The following is a 21,576-nucleotide window of genomic DNA, read 5'->3' as shown; positions in this document are numbered from 1 at the left end:
TCTAATATCTCTTCCGATAATGAAATGAATAAATAACAAGAATTCCGGTTAAAATCCTTATCTCCTATTTTATTTGAAGTCCATTGTACTTGGAATGAAGTACGATTACATTTACATGTTCAGTTACATTCTTAGGAATTCCAATTCCAAATTGAAATACAATTGATATTTTCTTAAAATATTATAAAAATATCGTCGAAAATAACATTTAAATATCATTTCAATATTTTTGAAATATCATTAATTCATTGAAATATTATTGAAATCTTGTTAAAATATCCCCTAAACATTGTCGAGATGTCGTTGAAATGGTTGACATATCTTTGATATCATTGTAATAACGTTGAATTATTCCTTAAAATTCATTGAAACGTCATTGAAATGACTAAAATACCTTGGAATATCGTTGAAATAATGTTGAAATATTCCTTAAAATTTATTGAAATGACTAAAATACCTTGGAATATCGTTGAAATAATTTTGAAATATTCCTTAAAATTCATTGAAACGTCATTGAAATGACTAAAATACCTTGGAATATCATTGAAATAATGTTGAAATATTCCTTCAAGTTCATTGAAACGTCATTGAAATGACTAAAATACCTTGGAATATCGTTGAAATAGTGATGAAATATTCCTTAAAATTCATTGAAACGTCATTGAAAATGACTGAAATACCTTGGAATATTGTTGAAATAATGTTGAAATATTCCTTAAAATTCATTGAAACGTCATTGAAAATGACTGAAATACCTTGGAATATCGTTGAAATAATGATGAAATATTCCTTAAAATTCATTGAAACGTCATTGAAATGACTAAAATACCTTGGAATTAAGTTGAAATAGTGATGAAATATTCTTTAAAATTCATTGAAACGTCATTGTAATGACTAAAATACCTTGAAATAACCTTGAAATAGTGATGAAATATTCCTTAAAATTCATTGAAACGTCATTGAAATGACTAAAATACCTTGGAATATCGTTGAAATAATGTTGGAATATTCTTTAAAATTCATTGATACGTCATTGTAATGACTAAAATACCTTGGAATATCGTTGAAATAGTGAAGAAATATTCTTTAAAATTCATTGAAACGTCATTGTAATGACAAATTTGTTGAAATAATGTTGAAATATTCCTTAAAATTCATTGAAACATCTTTGTAATGACTAAAATACCTTGGAATATCGTTGAAATAATGTTGAAATATTCTTTAAAATTCGTTGAAATGACTAAAATACATTGGAATATCGTTGAAATTGTGATGAAATATTCTTTAAAATTCATTGAAACGTCATTGTAATGACTAAAATACCTTGGAGTATCGTTGAAATAATGTTGAAATATCAAGAACATTATTTAAGTATCACTCAGATATCAATTAAACATTATTGAAGTATCATGTAAATTTCATTGAATATGCCTACGAAATTCATATGTATTATCTTTGCTTTCTTTGTTTTCTTAAGTCTTCATCGTGTAATAACGATAACGATATAAGTAAGTTCCATAAATATGGTTCAAAAATTACCATTCAGCTATATACCGACTCAAATACAACCGAAAATAAAATATTATTTATACTAGGTAAACTAATTTAGTCATATAGCTTCCTAAATATATATATATATATATATATATATATACATATATATATATATGTATAAGTAGGAATAGCCTACCATAACACTCATGTGCAAACAAGCCAGTCAAACATCTAGGAATGCCATACTTCCCTTCATAAACAATCATCTTTCCGCGAAATTAAGACAGAAAATGGTATCGGAAATTTATCTTTTTACGGGCAGTAGTCATTTAAGTCATGAAGACGTTTCCTCCCTCCAAACATGCGCTTGACAGGAAATCAACTTGGGCATAGCTTATTATGTGAGATTCTTCAAAAAAAAAAAAAAGTTATTTTTCAATCGTAAATGCCTTGTTTTAGGATATAATTTTCGATGACCGTACACCACAAGTAACCTGTAAGTTCATTAACCTCTTACAATTGTATGCATGTGCCACATAACCCGATCTCGTATACCGCTACTTAATTCACATGACGAAAACACCAACTATAACCTAACATTAGCGTTATGTTGCTTAAATATTACCGACTGCTCAAATGTAGTCGTATTTCACCAAATGCGCATTCTATCTATAACAAGTCCTCATTACTTATACACTTCTGTATATCCATTATTTTAGCCTATAATCTCTTAAAATCATCGATCATAACGATTCCCTATAACAAAATCATTCATTGCTTTACATATGGCGCAGTATACGTTTATTCCATTCACATAATCTCATCACACATCATGGGTTTGCAGTATTCTGTAACACAAGCAATCACATATCCCCAGCAAAAGAACGCATGTGTTAATATTTCAGGTTCTACATACTTACTTTTGGTGTCAAGTTATCGTAAAATTAAGTTCTATTAATCTAGAAGACGGTTTTATACCATTCTGCATTGCACTGGAGTTGAATTACACAATGAAAGGCATAAATCTTCAGAATCACATTGATAACGTCGGTTTTCAAAGCTTCACATAAAATAAACAAGCATTCCTACTCATTGAGTGTAGATTTGAGATGTCAAAGACTACCTAACTCCATATTCTAAAGAAGTTATTCGGATTCCTTTTTAATGACACTATTCATGGAACTTTTATCTTGAAGAATTAAGCACTAACCATACTACAATCGTATATTAAAGTAGTCATTTACTATTGTTCATCCAAATATAAGTAGTTTAACTACGAAAAATAAATGTGTGGAACTTGACTTATCTTGCTTTCGTTATTCGACTGGGATGGTCTTCATTCTGGATCTCCTTTGGCTCCCGATTCGAGTTGCGGTTCACGTCATCGTTGGTTACTCGTGACTGGCCTCGGGTGTGGATGATGACGGCTGGTAAGGGCTCCCACCGGATTGTGACCCCATTCATCTGGTTTACTCAGCCATAATATCCCCGTCGATTACATGCGATGGAAACATAATGAAGGATAACATTAGATGCATTCTCCAGACAGGAAATAAATAATTTTGAATATATTTTATCTCTCTAGTAAAATACTCGTCCAGATGCAATATTTAGTGCAGTACTTTACGTATTTCTTGCTTGTCGCTAGCGTGAACAATAACCTGCCGATCTCTAAAAATTTTTTTAAGACTTCAGCTATGAGTTTGTATTGGCAACTATTACGGGGCGATGTCTTCCTCTTTCCTTTCACTTCTTTCACACCCGATGCTTTTAATTCGTATTTATGGTTTATATACCGCCGTAATTATACTACTAGCAGTTCTCTTCTCCAATTTCAACCTCTTCTTTTCTTGAATACTAATTCTAGCTTACAGTTTCGTTCCGATGATCAATACGATTTTTTTTTTAAAGGTGGCATCTTTTTTTTTTTTTACTCGGGACAACAATCTGATTCTTTCACTCACGGCCATTTGGATTCCTTAGGTCTGATCGTCGCAGTATTAACTCATGGCCTACTTGACTGGTTATATCTGCATTTTCTCTCTAGAATATACTCTTTCATTATATAACCTCCGTCATTTTTATTGCGATGCATGGCAAGTATTAGGGATGTAACTCCCGCTCATGACGCAAATCGGGCAATGAAATGGTACACATGCACTAGACACCAACAGTAATCTGACATCATGGACATGTCCCATCGCCCCTGATATCTTCGTTCCAAATCTTTTAGACCCTGATAGAACCGCTCACCATGTTCCTCACTGAATGCTCCTAAATTTGCATGAAAATAATTCAGATGACAGTGAAGGAAATGTAATTTTTAAACTCGTGCGGCAGTCCAATTCCTGGAAGTTGTAGAGCATGATTTCCACAATCTGTTGGTAGTTGATACCTTTAACATTGCCCAGGAATTTGCTACAAACATCCTTCAATAATTCCCTAGCCTGAAGCTGTGTTTCATTCATCTTCGTAGTGAATATTGAATCCTCCATAAGCTTCCAAATTTGGGGGTCGTCAAAGACACCTTCCTTATTTTTGACATCCGATAGTCCTGGAAATTTCTGACAGAGGTGCTGAAAGCAGGGACTGCCTCTATCCTGACTCTTTACCAACTGCTTCATAATTCCCGATTTAATTTGTAAGGGGGGTGTTAACACACTTTAAGGATCAATTAATATACGATTTACAATGTTTTTTTCTCCAGGCACGAACGGTTTCCTCTTGGGCCACTCAGGCACTTATGAATGACACTTGCTGTCCCGAGAGTCCTGCTCACACAGAAAACGCAGGAACTTTGTATATCCTCCTTGCTGCCCTGATATCATACTGCGCACTTTTAAATCATAGCACAGTAACCATCTGTGTTTATTGTAGTTCAGCTTCTGTGATAGTTTGATAGTTTTCACGAGGAGATGTTGAATGGGCGACTGGCACTGAAGGAAGTTTATTTCCATTGTGCAGAACAACACTTTTGAGAGTTCTTTTACTGGTATCAATAAATAGAAGCCAGTGCATTGCTTGGTAAATAGTTCCAAGACGACCGGGCGAGTTGGCCGTGCGCATAGACGCGCGCGGCTGTGAGCTTGCACCCGGGAGATAGTAGGTTCGAATCCCACTATCGGCAGCCTTGAAGATGGTTTTCCGTGGTTTGCCATTTTCACACCAGGCAAATGCTGGGGCTGTACCTTAAGGCCATGGCCGCTTCCTTCCAACTCCTAGGCCTCTCCTACCCCATTGTCGCCATAAGACCTATCTCTGTCAGTGCGACATAAATCTCCTAGCAAAAAAAAAAAAAAGTTCCAAGACGAAAAATCAAGCCGGGTATATCCCAGCAAAACACAAGTTCGTCGTCGTCAACAAAAAACTGCTGGAATTTTTTCCCGATTTCTGTTGCGATATGAATTCTTCCCAGCAAGTAAGAAATTTTTTCTTTCATTAATCCTACCCTAAAAGTTCACTTTTTTCTTTAGTGAAGCCTAGGTCACGCACCAGTCACACTGATTATAAAGACTTGAAGTTTTATCCTTAACATCCGGTACAAAGGTATCCTTACCGTCGTCTGCACTTGAAGATGATTAAGACACACTCTCTGGTGGCGTATTGGTGGTTTTGGGACAGGAATGTCGGATCCATGTGGTATGGAGGTGATGGCAGATTAAAGGCAGGGATATACAATGTGCTTTTTGTTTTTCATATTGAACCCGGTCACTTTACATGCAGAGAAATAACATTTGTGAAAATTACTTCTTTGATCCCGCCAAGCCAATTCCGAATAGCTTCGATGGCAACAACCCATTATACCATTGCCGCAGGTTTTCTACACACGCTTTATACACAGTATGGGGTGCGAAATTCTTGTTAGAATATGCCAAGTACAGGCTTTTTATCTATGACGTGATATTTTGCCTTAGGTCTTCCATTGTATACTGGCCACATATATATATATCAGAATGAGTTGGGTATGTTCACATATTTTCGCCTCCGAACATCACTGCTACTTGCCATTTTAACATAAACTAACTCACATGTTCACTCAATCTACTTCAAGTGCACGTTGTGACTTCTAGACAAAAGTGTGAGACACGTTCTGAGATTCTTCTCTCTGACTACAGAGAATCCGATCTTGGCGATTTGACCTTGTCTGACATTGCGCATGAGCGCACTGCAACTGTTCGAATTGTTCTTCCGGTGTTCCTGTATGATCTACTCTCCTCGAAAACAGAGCACATGCAATATTTTCTCTCAGACAGTCCGTACAACTAATCCAAACCTCGTTTACAAAAATGAAGCTCCGTCAGCATAAACATGAGACGGACTTGTGACAAACCTGTACGTGATATGAAACAACTTGTATTATTTTTTACATAAGGACACTAAATGTGACATATACCACATACAATTATTTTTGCCGAAAAATCTTCGCAGGCTAGTGTAATAAATTTTATTTTGTCACTTGGAACAACAAACTTGATTGTAACACCCGTTTTTAAATGGTGCACGTGCACAGCATCCACTTAAATGTTTATAATATTAGTTATGTCACTGCAGTATTTGCTTTGGTTACTGCTGGTAAAAGTAGACATTGTTTCTTAAGCAAAGTTCAGTTTCTCAACTAATCAGATATTGATGTAATTTATTAGTATTACATGAGTATTCAATGCTTAACGTTAATAATTACTGAGGGCTGAGATCAGATGATTATTTTTTGCAAAAATATCCTTGGCTTTAAGAAACACTGTTGCTTAAATAGAAGTTGGTGCTGTAGGTGATAATATTTGTTTTCTTCTTGTTATAGATAATAACATCGATACAGTAGTGAAATGTTTTTTTTACAGATATTGATATCTGTAGGAACTCTTGGACACTGTAGCTAAGCATACAGTAGTTTCTAAGTGCATCATTTGTAATATGATGGAGTCTTAATGCATTAATTGTGGATCATTCCATTTCCATTTGGAATCAAGTGTTTTATGAGGTGTCTACTAAAAACATTTTGTTGAATTTTTTTTTTAGTACCTAGCTGATGGCAGCTATTAGGCCCCTAAAAACTAATGGCTGTGCCATATTTATATGTGTTTAAGAATTTAGCCTTTAGAAAGCCCCAAGTGTGCTATATTAAGTAATCTTTTAATTTCTTTATATCTGCCATTTTGAAGATATATGCCTTCTGTTGCCTTAAGTCCCTCACTATACTAAATTCCTTGTAAATCTTTCTAAAATTGGCTACTTTATGGACATTTCCTAATCATTATCTAGGTTAGTGAATTGCATAATACTTTCTTCAAATTTGTATATTGTTGAACATTCCATACTCAAAAGGCTGATGATTATGAACAATTGCAGGTACTCGTATGTGATATTATTCTGGTAAGGTACTGTTCAAAATTTCAACGTTAACAGCCATTATTTGGCACATGAATTCTTTTCAGTTCTAGTTAGTTAGTTGCCTCCATATTTGACTCAAAACATTTCATATGTAACTGAGCCGTGATGCATAGGTCCGTGCACCTTCAGCATCACTATAAGGCTCCATCCAGCCCGAGACATCAGCAGAGATCAAAGTATGGAGGCGATCCATTGTGTAATTTAACAGTTTAATTGTCGATGTCCTCCTGCAGGTGGGACGTCCCAGCAACATGCCCCAGGCACAGTCAGTAATTGATGAAATAACTGAAGAGGCCAAGCAATACAACCGTATCTATGTTGCATCTATTCATCCAGACCTAACCGAGGAAGATATAAAGAGGTAAGCCAGAGTTGTGTTTCATTAGCCAATAATAGCACTAGGTCATGTACTAACAACATATTTAACCTTATATTGCTACACTGATGTACCATATTTATTTGATTATAAGCTGATCACGCAGCAATCAAAAACGAAAATGTAAAAAAAAAAAGATAAATTTATTAATGTAGCATACGAAACACAAGGATTACATTTTCTGCTGTTACAGTATACTGTCTAGTCAGTCATCACCATCGGATGATTAAGACTGTTCATCACTTTTCTCAGCGACTGTCTTTGTAGAGAGCACAGTCTTCTATTCCGTCAAACTGCAATGTTGTCCCTAGGAGAACAGCAATGACGTTATGCCCAACAAACTCCATAGAGGTTATGAGAACAAGAAGATGGAACCAAATATTTAAACAGTGACACATTAAGAAATAAACCTGCCCGAAAAAAATGGGGTTGGGGGAGCAGAAAGACATTTAGGGAAGAAATCTGAAAACCCACCCCATGAGAATGTGGACTCTGATTACTGAAAGAAAGCACTGGTATACTTCAAATTAAACTTATAATTTAGGAACAGTTTACACAAAGGAGGGGGGAAGTAAATCAGTGAATTTTTTTAAAATATCAGAATATTTTTGGCAAATAAAAGTACACATTACAAATAGAAAATATACGAGTTTTAAGGTAAATCACTAAATTGACGAATAACTTGGTACCAAAATCATTTACCCTTTAACAAAATTCAAACCTTGTTGAAATTGTAGTAATTAACCCAGACTCAGTGACTCGTGCGTCCATACAGAGAGTATCAACGGCGATCCAACCCATATATCAAAACAAAAACAAATCGGCGTCCCCATGTGAGAACAAAAGAAAGTAGATCAAGACCACGGAATAATGCCATGATTAGGGCATAGGGATGACCAAGCAACAAAGCAATATAAAGAAAAGAATTCAGCCACTAGAAATACTACTCTAGAAATGCGTGAATCCCCACATATTTACAGGCCTTAATGGAAATACCACCCTTTTGAGAGTTATAGTTTAATCATAGCTTTCAAAATAATTACGGTGTTCAAACATTTAAGGCGTTCCGAAATACAACTAGACATATCCTTCTAAATGACTATGAATGTAAATAATGAATATACTAATTTTTAAATGAATGAATGAATGGTTTACAATATCTAAAGTGAACAAATAATAATAATAATAATAATAATAATAATAATAATAATAATAATAATAATGAGGATAATAAATGGTGAAACTTAAGAAGTAAAAGAGGAGATTGTGATTTACTCAGCACATGACGTCAACACTGGGCAATTTACGGAATCAAGGTAACTCAATTAATTAATAAACCACAACAGGAGCAAAATGTAAAGCCCAAAGAATGAGGGCAAGGAATACCATATTAAAAAAAAAAAAAAAAAAACACAAGAAGAATGAAAGAAATAGCGCGCGCACAGAATGAAATACAAGAAAACCCACCTAAGTAATCGTAAGAGAGGAAAATAAAATCTGCAAAAATACAATAAATATGAATTAACAGGCCTAAACAATGCACAAGTGTTGTAAAAATATTGACAAAATGGTGGGCAAATGGCGTAATAAAAAGAGAGTACTGAAACCAAAAATCTTGCCACTAACCCCACATAATTAAACGACCAATAATAAGGCAAATCACATAACACAACAAAATATTAAATAAGGTATTGCAACAGTAGTGAGGTATCCCTTAGTAACGTACCCATGCTGACCTATTGCACTGGTAATCACCGACCGAAATGAACAATTAGCAACTATTAATTTTACATTTCTAAACTTAATTAAATTTGAAATTATTAAATAATCCTTAAACGGGATTTTACAAATCAGATTCATCCAATTCTCACAGAACTTTCCTTCATCTTGCCAGAGGATGGCAGAGACATGGCTTGATGCGTCCGCACACAACCAACTTCATTGGCACACAGCCTGCTTTCAGCAGGTGACCATACAAGCGTTAGCATGGGGTGAATTCAGTGCACTCTGGCGGGAGAGTTCGCACGTGAGACGGGTAAGTCTGTTCATTGCCAGATGGTGTCAGTGTCCACAACAGCCACCTACAGCAGATACAGGCTACAACAAAAGAATCTTTCACAGTAAACACATGGCGAAGGTGATGTAGAGTCATATTTAAAATGAGCAGATGAAAATGTAGACTACGTTCAATCCGTTTCTGAGTTCGAAGTTGGATGTGTTGACCTGACACATAATTTAGGAAACAATAGTTTATAGTGGGGAGAGACAGTGTTTTTTTTTCTTTTTTCGGTGGGGTGGGTACTCTGCCTGAAGGCTGGTTTGATCCTCACAGCTCCACCAAAAGCTATCATAGATAGCCCAGGTGTCACTGGGGGAGACATAGTAGGAAAATGAGGAGTGAGGTATTTTGCCGTTGCTTTCCTCACCGTGGAGAGTTTAATTTCTTATAATTATCTTTGTCACTTAATAACAATTAATTAATAACAAACGATTGAAATCAAACACTTTTTAAGCACACGAATGACTATTTCTCTCAAGTTACTCTTCCACAAGTCAATAATCCCCTAGATATCGGCATTCTGTTGTCCCTGGTGAGGCGGTGTTACGAGCCAGTGCTATGTTTTGTAGTGCCTTGCGTTAATGCTGAAACTATACTGTTTTAGGAAATATTTTGTAATCTTTGTAATAATATGATCAGAAACCAACAACATATGTACCATTTTGATACGAGAGTTATTTCACGATAAAAGGACATATAAACACTTAAAATATTGGAATTAAGTGTCTTTATAGAAAGCAATTTTTTTGTTCGTTTCAACTTTTGCTGTCTCGAAAATACAAAGTTAAATTACACAAAAAAAAAGTCATAACAAAAAAAACAGAAATATACAAAATTTTCCCCGTATAATGCTGAAATTTAAAGTTAAAAACTTCATGATCGTTCCGTATTGAATAGAGAAATAAGATGATGTACTACATTAGAAGGATCCACCTTTCAATACTTCGTTGCAAGTTGAATTAAAAATAAAAATAAAACAAGTTGTGACTTCTTTTTAGTTCAACTTACAACAAAGTATTGAAAGGTGGATCCTTCTAATATTGTACATCTTCTTAATGCTAAAATAACCGTGAAAGTTTCAAGAACTACGGTACGTAATTAGCACCCCTAGGACACTTTGTCACAATAGAGAAAAAGGAAAACATTCAATTTTCCCTTGTAGCTTATAATGATTCTACTTCCTCTTCTTGGGATTTCTGCGTTTTGTGTTCCCTTGCTCTGAAGAAGTGCTCTAATTGATCCCTGCACGTTTCATAGACTCCCACACTACAGTAGAACCTCGATTATACGTTTCTGGAAACTACGTTTTTCCCATATTATTTCTTCAAATTACGTGGTCTTGCGAGCATCCTAATTAAATCACGTTGTAAAAATCCTGCATTATCTGTTCCTCGAAGGAATGATTTCCCGGATCAATTGTCCAGAAAGGTCAGTCCCATTAATGTTAAATCCCTCATCACACGTTTTTCAAGAAACTGTATCTCATGAAAGGACGGCTTTGACATATGGTAATTACGGATCTTGGTGTTAACATCCCGTCATTCCGGTAATTTCAGGAAGTACAGTACGGTACTGTACCGTAGTGGAAAAGTTGATCGGCGGTGAACTTGCATAAGGGACCATCTTAGCGGGACCGTCTTAGCATCACATTCGGGTGGTATTGTTTAGAGAATCCTCGGAAATCATAAAGCAAAGAGTTTCCACAACAATTGGAAGGAGACAGGGCCCATTTTGACAGCTCTGTTTGAAGACGGAACAAGTTTCGTCAAATGTTCGTAGTTGCAAAACGTCTATATTATGTTCAGGGTTACATGTTTATTTTTTTACTTTTTTCGAGTGTATCACCGAACAGGTTTTCGGTAGTTCTCTCACGGCACTGTAAATTCACTGGGCTTTCAGGCAGTAATCGAAACTGCTCATTTTTAAGAATGGTACGGTTTAATTAGTATTTCAATATTATTGTATACGATTGTGCTTTCGAGATCAGAATAGATGTTGCACCTTAGATACTATACATAAAGCCATGGGAGGTTTTGGGATTGCCTGTTACTGTTTTGGTCCCAATATAAGGGAGGAATTTAACGTTTTTGTGTTAAAATGTTATAAAAACTGCAGTCATCTTATTTGCGCATGTTACACTTAAAAATTTTGTATCATTTTGCAGTCGTACCGACTTGTACAGTCCCATCAACGTTTAATCCTTGAGCTTTCCAGCTGAGTCAAGGTCGCGAATAACCGTAATTTCGGAAATGTTAATGATTTTTTTTTCTCTTTCCTATTTGACTGCGATTAGTGACGGTCAGAATTAAATGGCATTTGAGGACGTGAACAACGATACTTACGTTCGAAACCATATTCTGGAGTTCAACATAACCTTTAAAAGTCGATGTTGGCCTAATGTACGCGGTCCAAAAGTACAAGATTTCCATAAACTGACTACGAGCAGTATACCGGTGACCAAATTACAATGGAAGATTAAAAAGAAAAGTATTTTGCCATCTAGTTGGGTGCTTTTGTTTCTAATGTGCTTTATTTTATTAGATTAGAGACTTAAAAACTACTTGTGGTTGATTGTTGTTTCGCTTGGTGTTATGGGTATTATGGTTTTCGAAGAGTTTGGCTGATCAATGTTGCTGAACTGAAAGAAATTTTCAGAGGAAACTGGCGAAGTTTTCCCGGTAAAGCTGGCTCCGTGGTCTAACTTGCCTCCCTCTCAACCCGGAGGACCTGGATTTGATTCCTGGCCAGGTCAGGCATTTTTACCTGGATATGAGGGCTGGTTCCGGGTTCAGTCATTCTACGATTACCTTTAATTGAGGAGCTATTTAATGGTGTGGAGACGAGCCCGGTCTAGAGAGCCAGGAATAAAGGCAGAGGATTCGTCACACTGACCATGTGTCTCCTCACGATCTCCAGGGCTTCGGATTGAGCAGCAGTCGCTTGGTAGTCGGAAGGCCCATTGGTGCTGTAGTTTGGTTTGGTTTAGGGGTGTGTGTAAGGTTATAAGTATACATATTTCATTTTTGTGATGTTTAGCCAAATTGTTGATGGTTCATTCGTTTCCGGATTTCCTGTTTTCCCGTGTTGTACGTACTTTTCCATGGTCCCTCCAAAAACAGAGAATCAAGGTTCCACTGTACATCCTCACATCCTTGATACCAGAGTCTGGATCGCCTTTGGTTTTCTGTTCTCCCACATAGAGCATACTTCCTCAGTTGTCTGCAGTGGTGTATTGTCGTCTGACAAATTATCCAAACTTCCTCCAGCCTCACCTGGATTTTCATTGTCCTCAGAATGTTCACTATCAATTTCACTTAAGTCACTACACTCATCATAACCTTGCAGAATATCCAATTCAGTCAGCAATGTTCTTGATTTCGACGCTGCGAGGTTTGTTTACTACAGTCGCATGGCAGCTTCTAGATACAAGTTTTGTATGGACATGAAACTATAACAAATACTACCCAAAGTGACAACAGTGGAGATAAGTGTTAACTAGAGACATTCTAGTTGATGCAGTACAAATGTTTCACTAGCAGATGACATAAGTCAGGGAAGTACACATTTACTGAGGATCTCAAAAAGTGATCCTCACACCACTGGAAGGTGCATTGAGCCACTTTTAGAGATTAAAAAAAATCTCTTTATTTCCATATGAGGTGTTTACCTCGGTGGCAAGCGGTACACTAAAATACATTATTGTCAAGCACTAAATATTAAATTAACAAGAGAAGAAAATTCTCCTATAATGCAATATTATACAATTTACGCTAACAATGTTTTCTATTAAACACACAGCTCATCCTTAATAAATTTATATTGTTTACAAAATTCTACTTATAATATCTCCCGTACTACTTACAAATATAGTCAATTGATATACAGTATGTGGAATTACTTCAAATGATAATATACAACTGGTATAAGATTAAAATTTACATTGCATTTATTTACTTTCTCTTCTCTTTACCCATTCTGGAACCTAACTAGCATAACGACCTGCTGCGTCTTAACCAGAGCCCCTTTTACTGCCACTTTTCAGAGTTCCTGAAGGGCCTTCACAGCTACCGTAGTGGTCCCAGGGCCCTCGAAGTCCCCACTGTACTTCACCCCTACAGGCAGTCCCCTACTTTGGCTGTCCAAACTCCTTAGACCAGGGCATGGAATTAATTTATTCACACACATTTTTTTATTTACAATAACCTGCACTGGTCGAATGCCCTATAACACTTCATTTATTTTCTCTGTTGCTGTTTATTCTCTTCTTAAATATCTGTTCAGATTTTGGAAAAGGATCAAACACTACCCCTGGTAAACTGTTTCACTCCTTCACACCCTTCCCAATGAATGAAAATTTACCCCAATCGCTTCTGCTAAAATTCCTTCTAATTTTATATTTGTGGTCAGTCCTGCCGATATAATTACTTTCCAACTGAAGCCTCTCACGGATATCTCCCCATGCTTCTTCTCCTGTATAGGCTCTATATAATCCTATAAGTCTAGTTTTCTCCCTTCTCTTACTTAAAGTTCCTTTAACATTTCTGATACACTTCTCCTGAAATAGTCTGTTACAAATCTTGCTGCTTTCCCCTGCACACTGTCTATTTCTTTTATTATGTATTCTTGGTGAGGATCCCAAACATTGTTTGCATATTCCAATAATGGACGAACCATACTCAAGTAACTTTTTTCTTTTAATTTTTGTTGCATCCTTTAAGTAGCCTCATTATGACATGTAACGATCTGTATGCTTTCCCAACAATGTCATCCACATGACCCTTCCAGTGCAGATTACTTTCAAATCTTACACCTAAGTATTTGCACTTACCATCTTTTGGGATAACTACCCCATCCAAAGTATATTCAAATTCAGTTTTAAAACTCCTGTTTGTAAAAGTTGTAACAGTTGATTTGCCTCCATTAACCTTCATGTTATTCTCTTCAACCCATTGTCGGATAATCTCAAAGTCCCTTTGTAATTCTGAACAATCCTCAATGGTATTTATTTCCCTATAAACAATTATGTCATCTGCATACAATCTTATTTTTGATGTTATATTGTTCCCTAAATAATTTGCGTATATTAAGAAAAGTAACGGACCGATTATACTACCCTGTGCAATTCCCTTCCAAACTTTCTCTTCCTGAGATACATTATTTCCTACTTTGACTTTCTGAACCCTTGAATTTAGAAATGTTTTTATCCAACGTGTAACCCTTACGTCCAATCCTATTCTCTCCAATTTCTTTAATAATATTCCATGTTCCACTCTATCAAAGGCTTTGGAAAGATCTATGGTAATGCAATCTAACTGGCCTCCTGAATCCAACAGGTCTGATATGTCCTGCTGAAATCCCACCAGTTGAGCCTCACAAGAAAATTTCGTTCTGAATCCATACTGGCTCATGAACCAATTTTTATCATCACATATCCCTCTGATGTACTTTGCTATTAAACTCTCCAGTATTTTACAAACTATACTGGTCAGGCTGATTGGTCTGTAGTTCTCTGGTTTCCTTTTATCACCCTTTCCTTTATAAATTGGTATTATTATAGATTCCTTCCATTCCTTTGATATTACACTATTATTTATGAAATAGTCAAAGAGAAATTTTAAATAAGGCACTGTGTAACACCCCATTGTCTTTAATACCTCCCCAGTAATTTGATCACTTCCTGCTGCTTTTCCTAGCCGAAGCAGTTGGATTTCTATGAAAATATCTTCATTTGTGAATGAGAAGCTTCTTGTTTCCCTCTGTGTCTCTCCCTCTCTATCTTCTGTTACTGTTTCCAACTCTTGACAATCATCTACTGAATCTCTGAATTCCCTACTAAATAGGTTTGCTTTCTCAGTATCTGTTAAATAGTGTTCACCCCCTTCTCCCACCATTGTAGGAATTTGGACTCCTTTTCCTTTTTGATTCCTGATATATGAACACAGCTTTTTCCATTTCCCTTTGTGGTCATTACCCTCTTGAAGTATGCCATTCATATAATTATCTTTTGCTTCCTTTTTCACTCTATTCAGTTCCCTCATTAGCTGTTTTCTAGTTTCTCTACTCTCCCTACCCTCTGATTTTCCTGTTTACTATTCTGCATTTCTTTTTAATTTTCTTATTTCCCTTGTATAATAAACAGGCTCTGAGGTCATTTTACTCTTCTTAACAGGTACAAATCTCTTCTCTCCTTCCCAAATGATTCCTTTAAATTTAGCCCAAAGTGTATCCACGTTACTCCCTTCACTTATCCAACAAGTGAATTGTGATTTAAGGTAAGTCCCAAATTCATCAACTTTAGTTTTTCTGTACATTTTCTTGTCTTGTGTAACCCTCTTATTAGCCTTTTTAGTACGAGTCCTACATCCATTATTACCACCTTATGGTCTCCTATTCCTTCAATTACCTCAGTTTTATCAACAATTTCCCATGGTTTAACCAAGAATACATCTAGTAAGTTATTGAGATGAGTCGGTTCTTGTACTACTTGTGTAAATCCTCCCTCCCAAATTAACTTATTTGCCAGTTTCTGTTCATGGGCTTCACTTGCAGCTCCATTCCATTCAACTTCAGGCAAATTTAGATCTCCCCCAATTATTACCACATCATTATTATTGTTTTTATGAGTATAATCTATTATTTTCTCAAAGATTTCCATGTCTCTTTCCTCTCTTCCAGGTCTGTATGTTCCTATAATTCCCATCTCCTTCATATTATCACAAACTAATTTTATCCCTAATATTTCATCCCTTTCATCAGTAAACCATTCATGTGAACAGTAAGTTTCCTTCACCAGAATAAACATCCCCCCCCTCCCTTTTTATCTCCTCGGTCTCTACGATAGACTGTTTACCGCCGGGCTGAGTGGCTCAGACGGTTAAGGCGCTGGCCTTCTGACCCCAACTTGGCAGGTTCGATCCTGGCTCAGTCCGGTGGTATTTGAAGGTGCTCAAATATGTCAGCCTCGTGTCCGTAGATTTACTGGCACGTAAAAGAACTCCTGCGGGACTAAATTCCGGCACCTCGGCGTCTCTTATAAGTAGTTAGTGGGACGTAAAACAAATAACATTATTATTATTATTATTAGACTGTTTACCCTTCTGGAAATACTTCTCTGTTACCCACCCCTTCTTTCAACCACGATTCCACTCCTATCACCACATCAGTCTCATAAGATTCCATCAACGTACCGAATTTTAATTGTTTATTTACTTCACTTCAACAGTTTACCAAGAGCAACCTCAGACCCCCTTCCTCCCTAAAACTTGACTGCTGCAGTTGGGTAACTTGAAATTCCTTACTATCCTGAGTTTCTTTTTCTAGTTGACTGAGCCAGCTTGTAGTACAGCTGGCTCTTTCTACTAGTTTTCCTGGCCAGTATTATAACTCAAGGGAGTTGCCTGTTTTACAGTACATATCTTCAGATTAATAAAATCTAGAACAGTATTTGCTGTCTTTTGTTTACCTGAATTGTTTAGATGGAGGCCATGTTTTCTATAACAGTATCTCTCCAAACTGCTGCATTCAATAACCTGAGTATTCCGAAAATGTTTACAAATTTTAACAATATCTGTATTGACCTTGTCCACTTCAATGTTCACACACAAGTCTCTACTCAAATCATGCCTGTGGGGTACGTCCACTACAAAGACGTTAGTGTGGGTCAGCTTCCCTAGTGTATATTTAAGTTGTGATCTTACATTCTTGGCGTCGTCGTGAGCTACGTCGTTCGTTCCACCGGTGATAAGCACTGCATCACCGCTCCCGAAGTTCTTAGTTGCTGCTTCTACGTTTTCCAGAACACTGCTGATAGAAACTCCTGGGTATATTTCTTCGGTTGCTGCTATATTCTTGTCATTAATCACTCCCGCAATTCCCCTTCCTTGGCTATCATCAAACACAGCTACCTTCGCTGATTTAGGCCTAACTGGGTCTTGAATCTGAATTCTAGGCCTAAATTTCAAACTCGGCACGGCAACGGCAGCGGATCGCGATGATTTGGCTTCACGCGCACGATCACTTTCTTCCAGAATTAAATTATTTAGGGCAGAAAACCTATTTCTGATGTTTATTTCCGGAAATTCTGTTGTAGATTTCTTCTTAGCCGGCCATCCATGAACTACTTGACACCACGTGCTCAAGTTTGTTACTGGTACCGGTATATCACTCGAAGAATGGTCATTCCCAAATTCTAGTGATCACAGTCTTTTTTTTTAATTCTTGATTTTCAACTTTAAGAGTCTCATTGTCCTTTTTTGGAATGTTTATAATTTCTAATGCACTTTTATATTCCTCATCGATTGTTTTCGGTGCTTCATCAACACCGTCGCCAACAACAACATTCCGAACACACTGCTCACAAATTCAGTCAACATTTTCATTAGTTTTTACGTCTCTAGGTCAATTTCCGCACTTATAATGCCACCATCGATCCTTGGCACTTGTTAAATGGCCTTTTGATGCACAAATCGAGAGATTGAAGAATTGTAGTCATCCTGCCTGGAATGACAGCCAAGTCAATTTTACTCTCCTTTAAACATTTCTTTATCGCCTGTGTTGTATAGCCTGCAAGACAGGGAGACAAGGAAATCCCAACAAAGCACCAGGGCAATTTTCTGGCACCAACTGTACTCATTCCATCACAGTGTCGTATGTGAAGTCCAGCTCCATGGCTAAACAGCTGGCCTTTGGTCACAGGGGTCCCAGGTTCGATTCCCAGTTGGGTCTGGAATTTTAACCATCATTGGTTAATTCCGCTGGCATGGGGGGGTGGGTGTGTATGCCATCTTTATCATTTAATTCTTATCACAGTGTGCAGGTCGCCTATGGGCTTCAGTTGAAAAGACCTGAAGCAGGCGAGCCCCACTTGTTCTCGGACACTCCTGGGACTAAAAGCCATACGCCATTCCATTCACCAATCAAACATCCACTTTCATACAATGATGCTTTTTGGAAATTATTCCAACTTTGGCAATGCGTTTGAACACAATGAAAGGAGGTAGTGTATGTCTGTTATGCAAGCATAACTGACATGCATTTGCACCCTTTGTTAATCAGATTTTTCACTTTTTCTTCCTTTTTTTAATTTGGGAGTTTGGTCAACATTTCCTATATGACCAAGAATATTGGTATTTTCAGTGTGCTGCATTATAATTAGAGCCCGGATGTCCATACAAATGCATGTTTTTAAGTATGCTGTTACACTTCGCAAACTTTGCAAATATTCGTTTTATGACTTGATTCCAAATAACCGTTCTTTTTCCCTGCATGTTAGCATGTTTTTGTCTTTTTAGGAGAAATTTCATGCATAATGCATGTTTTGAAGGGTTTGGATTTAATAGTGAATATGGCAAGATGTAGTGTTTACAGTGCGCTATGTCTTCTGGTATGGGCTATATCAAATTTGTTACTTTCATTGACCTGTCTCACTCTCATCCTTAGCTTTGACAATTTGAAAGTGACTGAGGTATGACTGATGCTAGTAATACCATTCCTTATGCAGCCAGTCCCTGTTATGAATGGTGTGAAAATATCGCTCATAGGGTTGGTTGTTGCATGCATTTCAGTGGGCTTGGCAGACTGATATGTCATAGCAAGGGCTGGCTCGGCGAGGAAAGCAACGGGAAACTACCTCACTCCTCATTTCCCTAGTACGCCTCTTCAGCGACGCCTAGGCTATTTATGACAGCTGTTGGCGGTGTTGCAGAGGATCAAACCAGCCTTCGGGCTGAATACCCAACATACATTTGGACATTAATATTGTTTAATATAACTTCTACTTTTTACTTCGATATAATGTTAACTTGCATGAAGGTGCCTTTTGTGAAGGTTGGTTTGCTGAATTTGGGACCAGTTTTCCACATTATACAGTATTCGACCAAAATTAACGCATATGGTAGAGATCCTATAACCCAATTAATCCAGCACTTTCTTTATCTGTTGCTTGACTAAACATAGACGTAAGCTGCAAGGCCCCACGTTGATCTCTGTAGTTCTTAGTAATAAGGTGTCGCAGTTATAAGTTTCTATAAATTGAACCATAAATTGTGCATTACCAATTGACAGCTCACGTTTTCTTCTACGTTAGACGGACAAAGCAAAACTTGTATCAAACTTCTGTGATCCTGTGTTACTGAGATAGCAGTTCTCAAACCTTGGTTTTGCTTTGAACTTTCCATTGTTATCCTGCAATTTCCTACCTCGAACTCTCTCACTCGCCACACATCCTTGTTGTCAAAATAGGCAATCCTTAACAGTTATTGAAGACATCATCATCTGTAATCATCGCAAGGAGAAGTAGCTGCAGCCGCTAGAGACAAGCTGACCAAAGTGAACCATTGAAATCCAGGCAAAAGACGTTTGAACAGTGCTTAAGGTAATGAACTACAAAGCATGTGGAGAAGACCAGTTTTCTCCATATGATATTACAAAAGATTTGGTTATCAAAAAAATTCCCAGAACAATGAACAACTGGTATAATTAATCCAATTCATAAGAGAGATGAAAGAAGTAATCCAGGCAACTATGGAGGTATTTACATCCTTGACTGCAGATATAAGATTTTCTTTTGGGTACTACATAATCAGATTAAAGAACAACTTGATCAAGAGTTAGGTGAATACCAGGGAGGCTTCAGACCTTGGAGAAGCTGCTCTGAATGAATAATATTTTTTTTAAAGCTAGTCATGGCATATTACAGAAAACGAAAAACCCCTTTCAATAAAGTTTGTAGATTTCAACAAATCTTATGACTCAATCCTCAGACTACTGTATTTATTAAAATATCTAAGACATTTCAGACTTGACTGTAAGCTAATCAAGTTGAATGATCTTCCTCTAACTAGTACAATTTCTAAAATTAAGTTCAGATCGGAACTTTCTGAACCATTCTTGGTAACAACTGGTTTAAGGCAGGGTGGCGGATTGTCACCTCTTCTTTTTAACTATGCACTAGAGTACATTATGGGGGAATGGTACAAGAACTCCTCAAAAAATATAAAAATTGAAACTAAAAAAATAACATATATTTGAACTGTCCAGGATTTGCTGATGATCTAGCTCTTTTCGCCAATGATATTCAGGAAACAAAACAAAATCTTTACAGGAAATAGCTTAAAATATTGGCTTAAAAATTTCATTTGAAAAACAGAAATTCTAACTCAACTTACACTTGCAAACAAAATTAAGCTGGGAGACCAAGAAATAAAAATTGAATTTTTTTTAAATATTTAGGTGAAATAATCAAATAGAACCTGAACAAGAAACCAGCATGGCAAAATAGATAAACTGGTTACAGCAAAGCATGTTACCAAGATTACATATATTAAAATGTGCCTCTCAATACAAATTGAAACACTACAAAACAGTCACCCAGTTTTAAATTACATAATGCATGTATTAATAGAGAAATGTACACTCAAGTTTGAGCATTAAATAAATTTCACATTTTAGTCTTTGCTATAGTCTGTAATTGTCCTGGTTCTTTTCGTGCATGTTATGATGTGATATCTTCTACAATTCTGTCCACACAAAATGCACTTACAATCTTCGTCTGGCTCATGGAACTTCTGGTTTAAGCATGCCTTGTGGTGAAACCCATGTATGGAGAGTCGTGTTATCACGTGGCGCTGTGTGTTGCACTCTCTAGTCCATCTATCGTCCGTCATCGCTGGTGAGGCGTAGAAGTCGAGGTCGATTTCACTTTTCTTCCTTTCCCTGATGTTTACTAGTGCCCTGCTTGCTTCCGTTGATTGTAGGTAGAACTGTGATCGTATGTCTTCTATGAAATACGTCTCCTGCAGCATTTCGTATACCATCCGGGATGGCGCTGTCTTTCCGACTCGGGTAATCCTCTTCATGAACATTGCTTTTATTCTTTCTATTCTCATCAGGTCTCCGATCTTCAGCTTTTCCCACACGATCTCAATTCCATATGTTATCACTGGCGCTACTGTCGTCTTGAAAAGTCTCATCGCCGTGCTGATTGAAAGGTTTGAAATGTTTTGGATGCTGTATGAGGCTCTGATTGCTGCTGCCGTTCTTTCTTGAATATGTATACCAAAGGACGCCGCCGTTGTCTGTAGTGTTATTCCCAAATATTTGTAATTTCGTACCTTTTGTAATGGCTTTTGGTGTAATGTTATGTTGTCTTTGGGCGTTGATTTCCCACCTTTTCTGAAGGTCATTTGTACTGTCTTTTCTTCATTTATCTGTAGGCTGTTTTCCTCCACCCAGGTCTCTAGTCTGCGGACTGCCCTTTGCA

General features: G+C 36.9%; 1 protein-coding gene across 2 annotated transcripts in view; it reads left to right on the top strand.

Moving 5' to 3' along the window:
* Nucleotides 1-21,576, top strand: part of hfp (Poly(U)-binding-splicing factor hfp) — a 579,337-nt gene that overhangs the window by 345,823 nt on the left and 211,938 nt on the right. For both annotated transcript variants that reach the window (XM_067159786.2, XM_067159787.2), the window contains exon 7: nucleotides 7,116-7,243. In XM_067159786.2, coding sequence (XP_067015887.1) covers nucleotides 7,116-7,243 — 128 coding nt within the window. The remainder of the gene's footprint in view (nucleotides 1-7,115; nucleotides 7,244-21,576) is intronic.

The sequence above is a fragment of the Anabrus simplex genome, chromosome 1 (assembly GCF_040414725.1).
Source record: "Anabrus simplex isolate iqAnaSimp1 chromosome 1, ASM4041472v1, whole genome shotgun sequence".
In the NCBI taxonomy this organism is placed as follows: Eukaryota; Metazoa; Arthropoda; class Insecta; order Orthoptera; family Tettigoniidae; genus Anabrus; species Anabrus simplex.
This window is presented reverse-complemented; position numbering and strand designations above follow the sequence as displayed.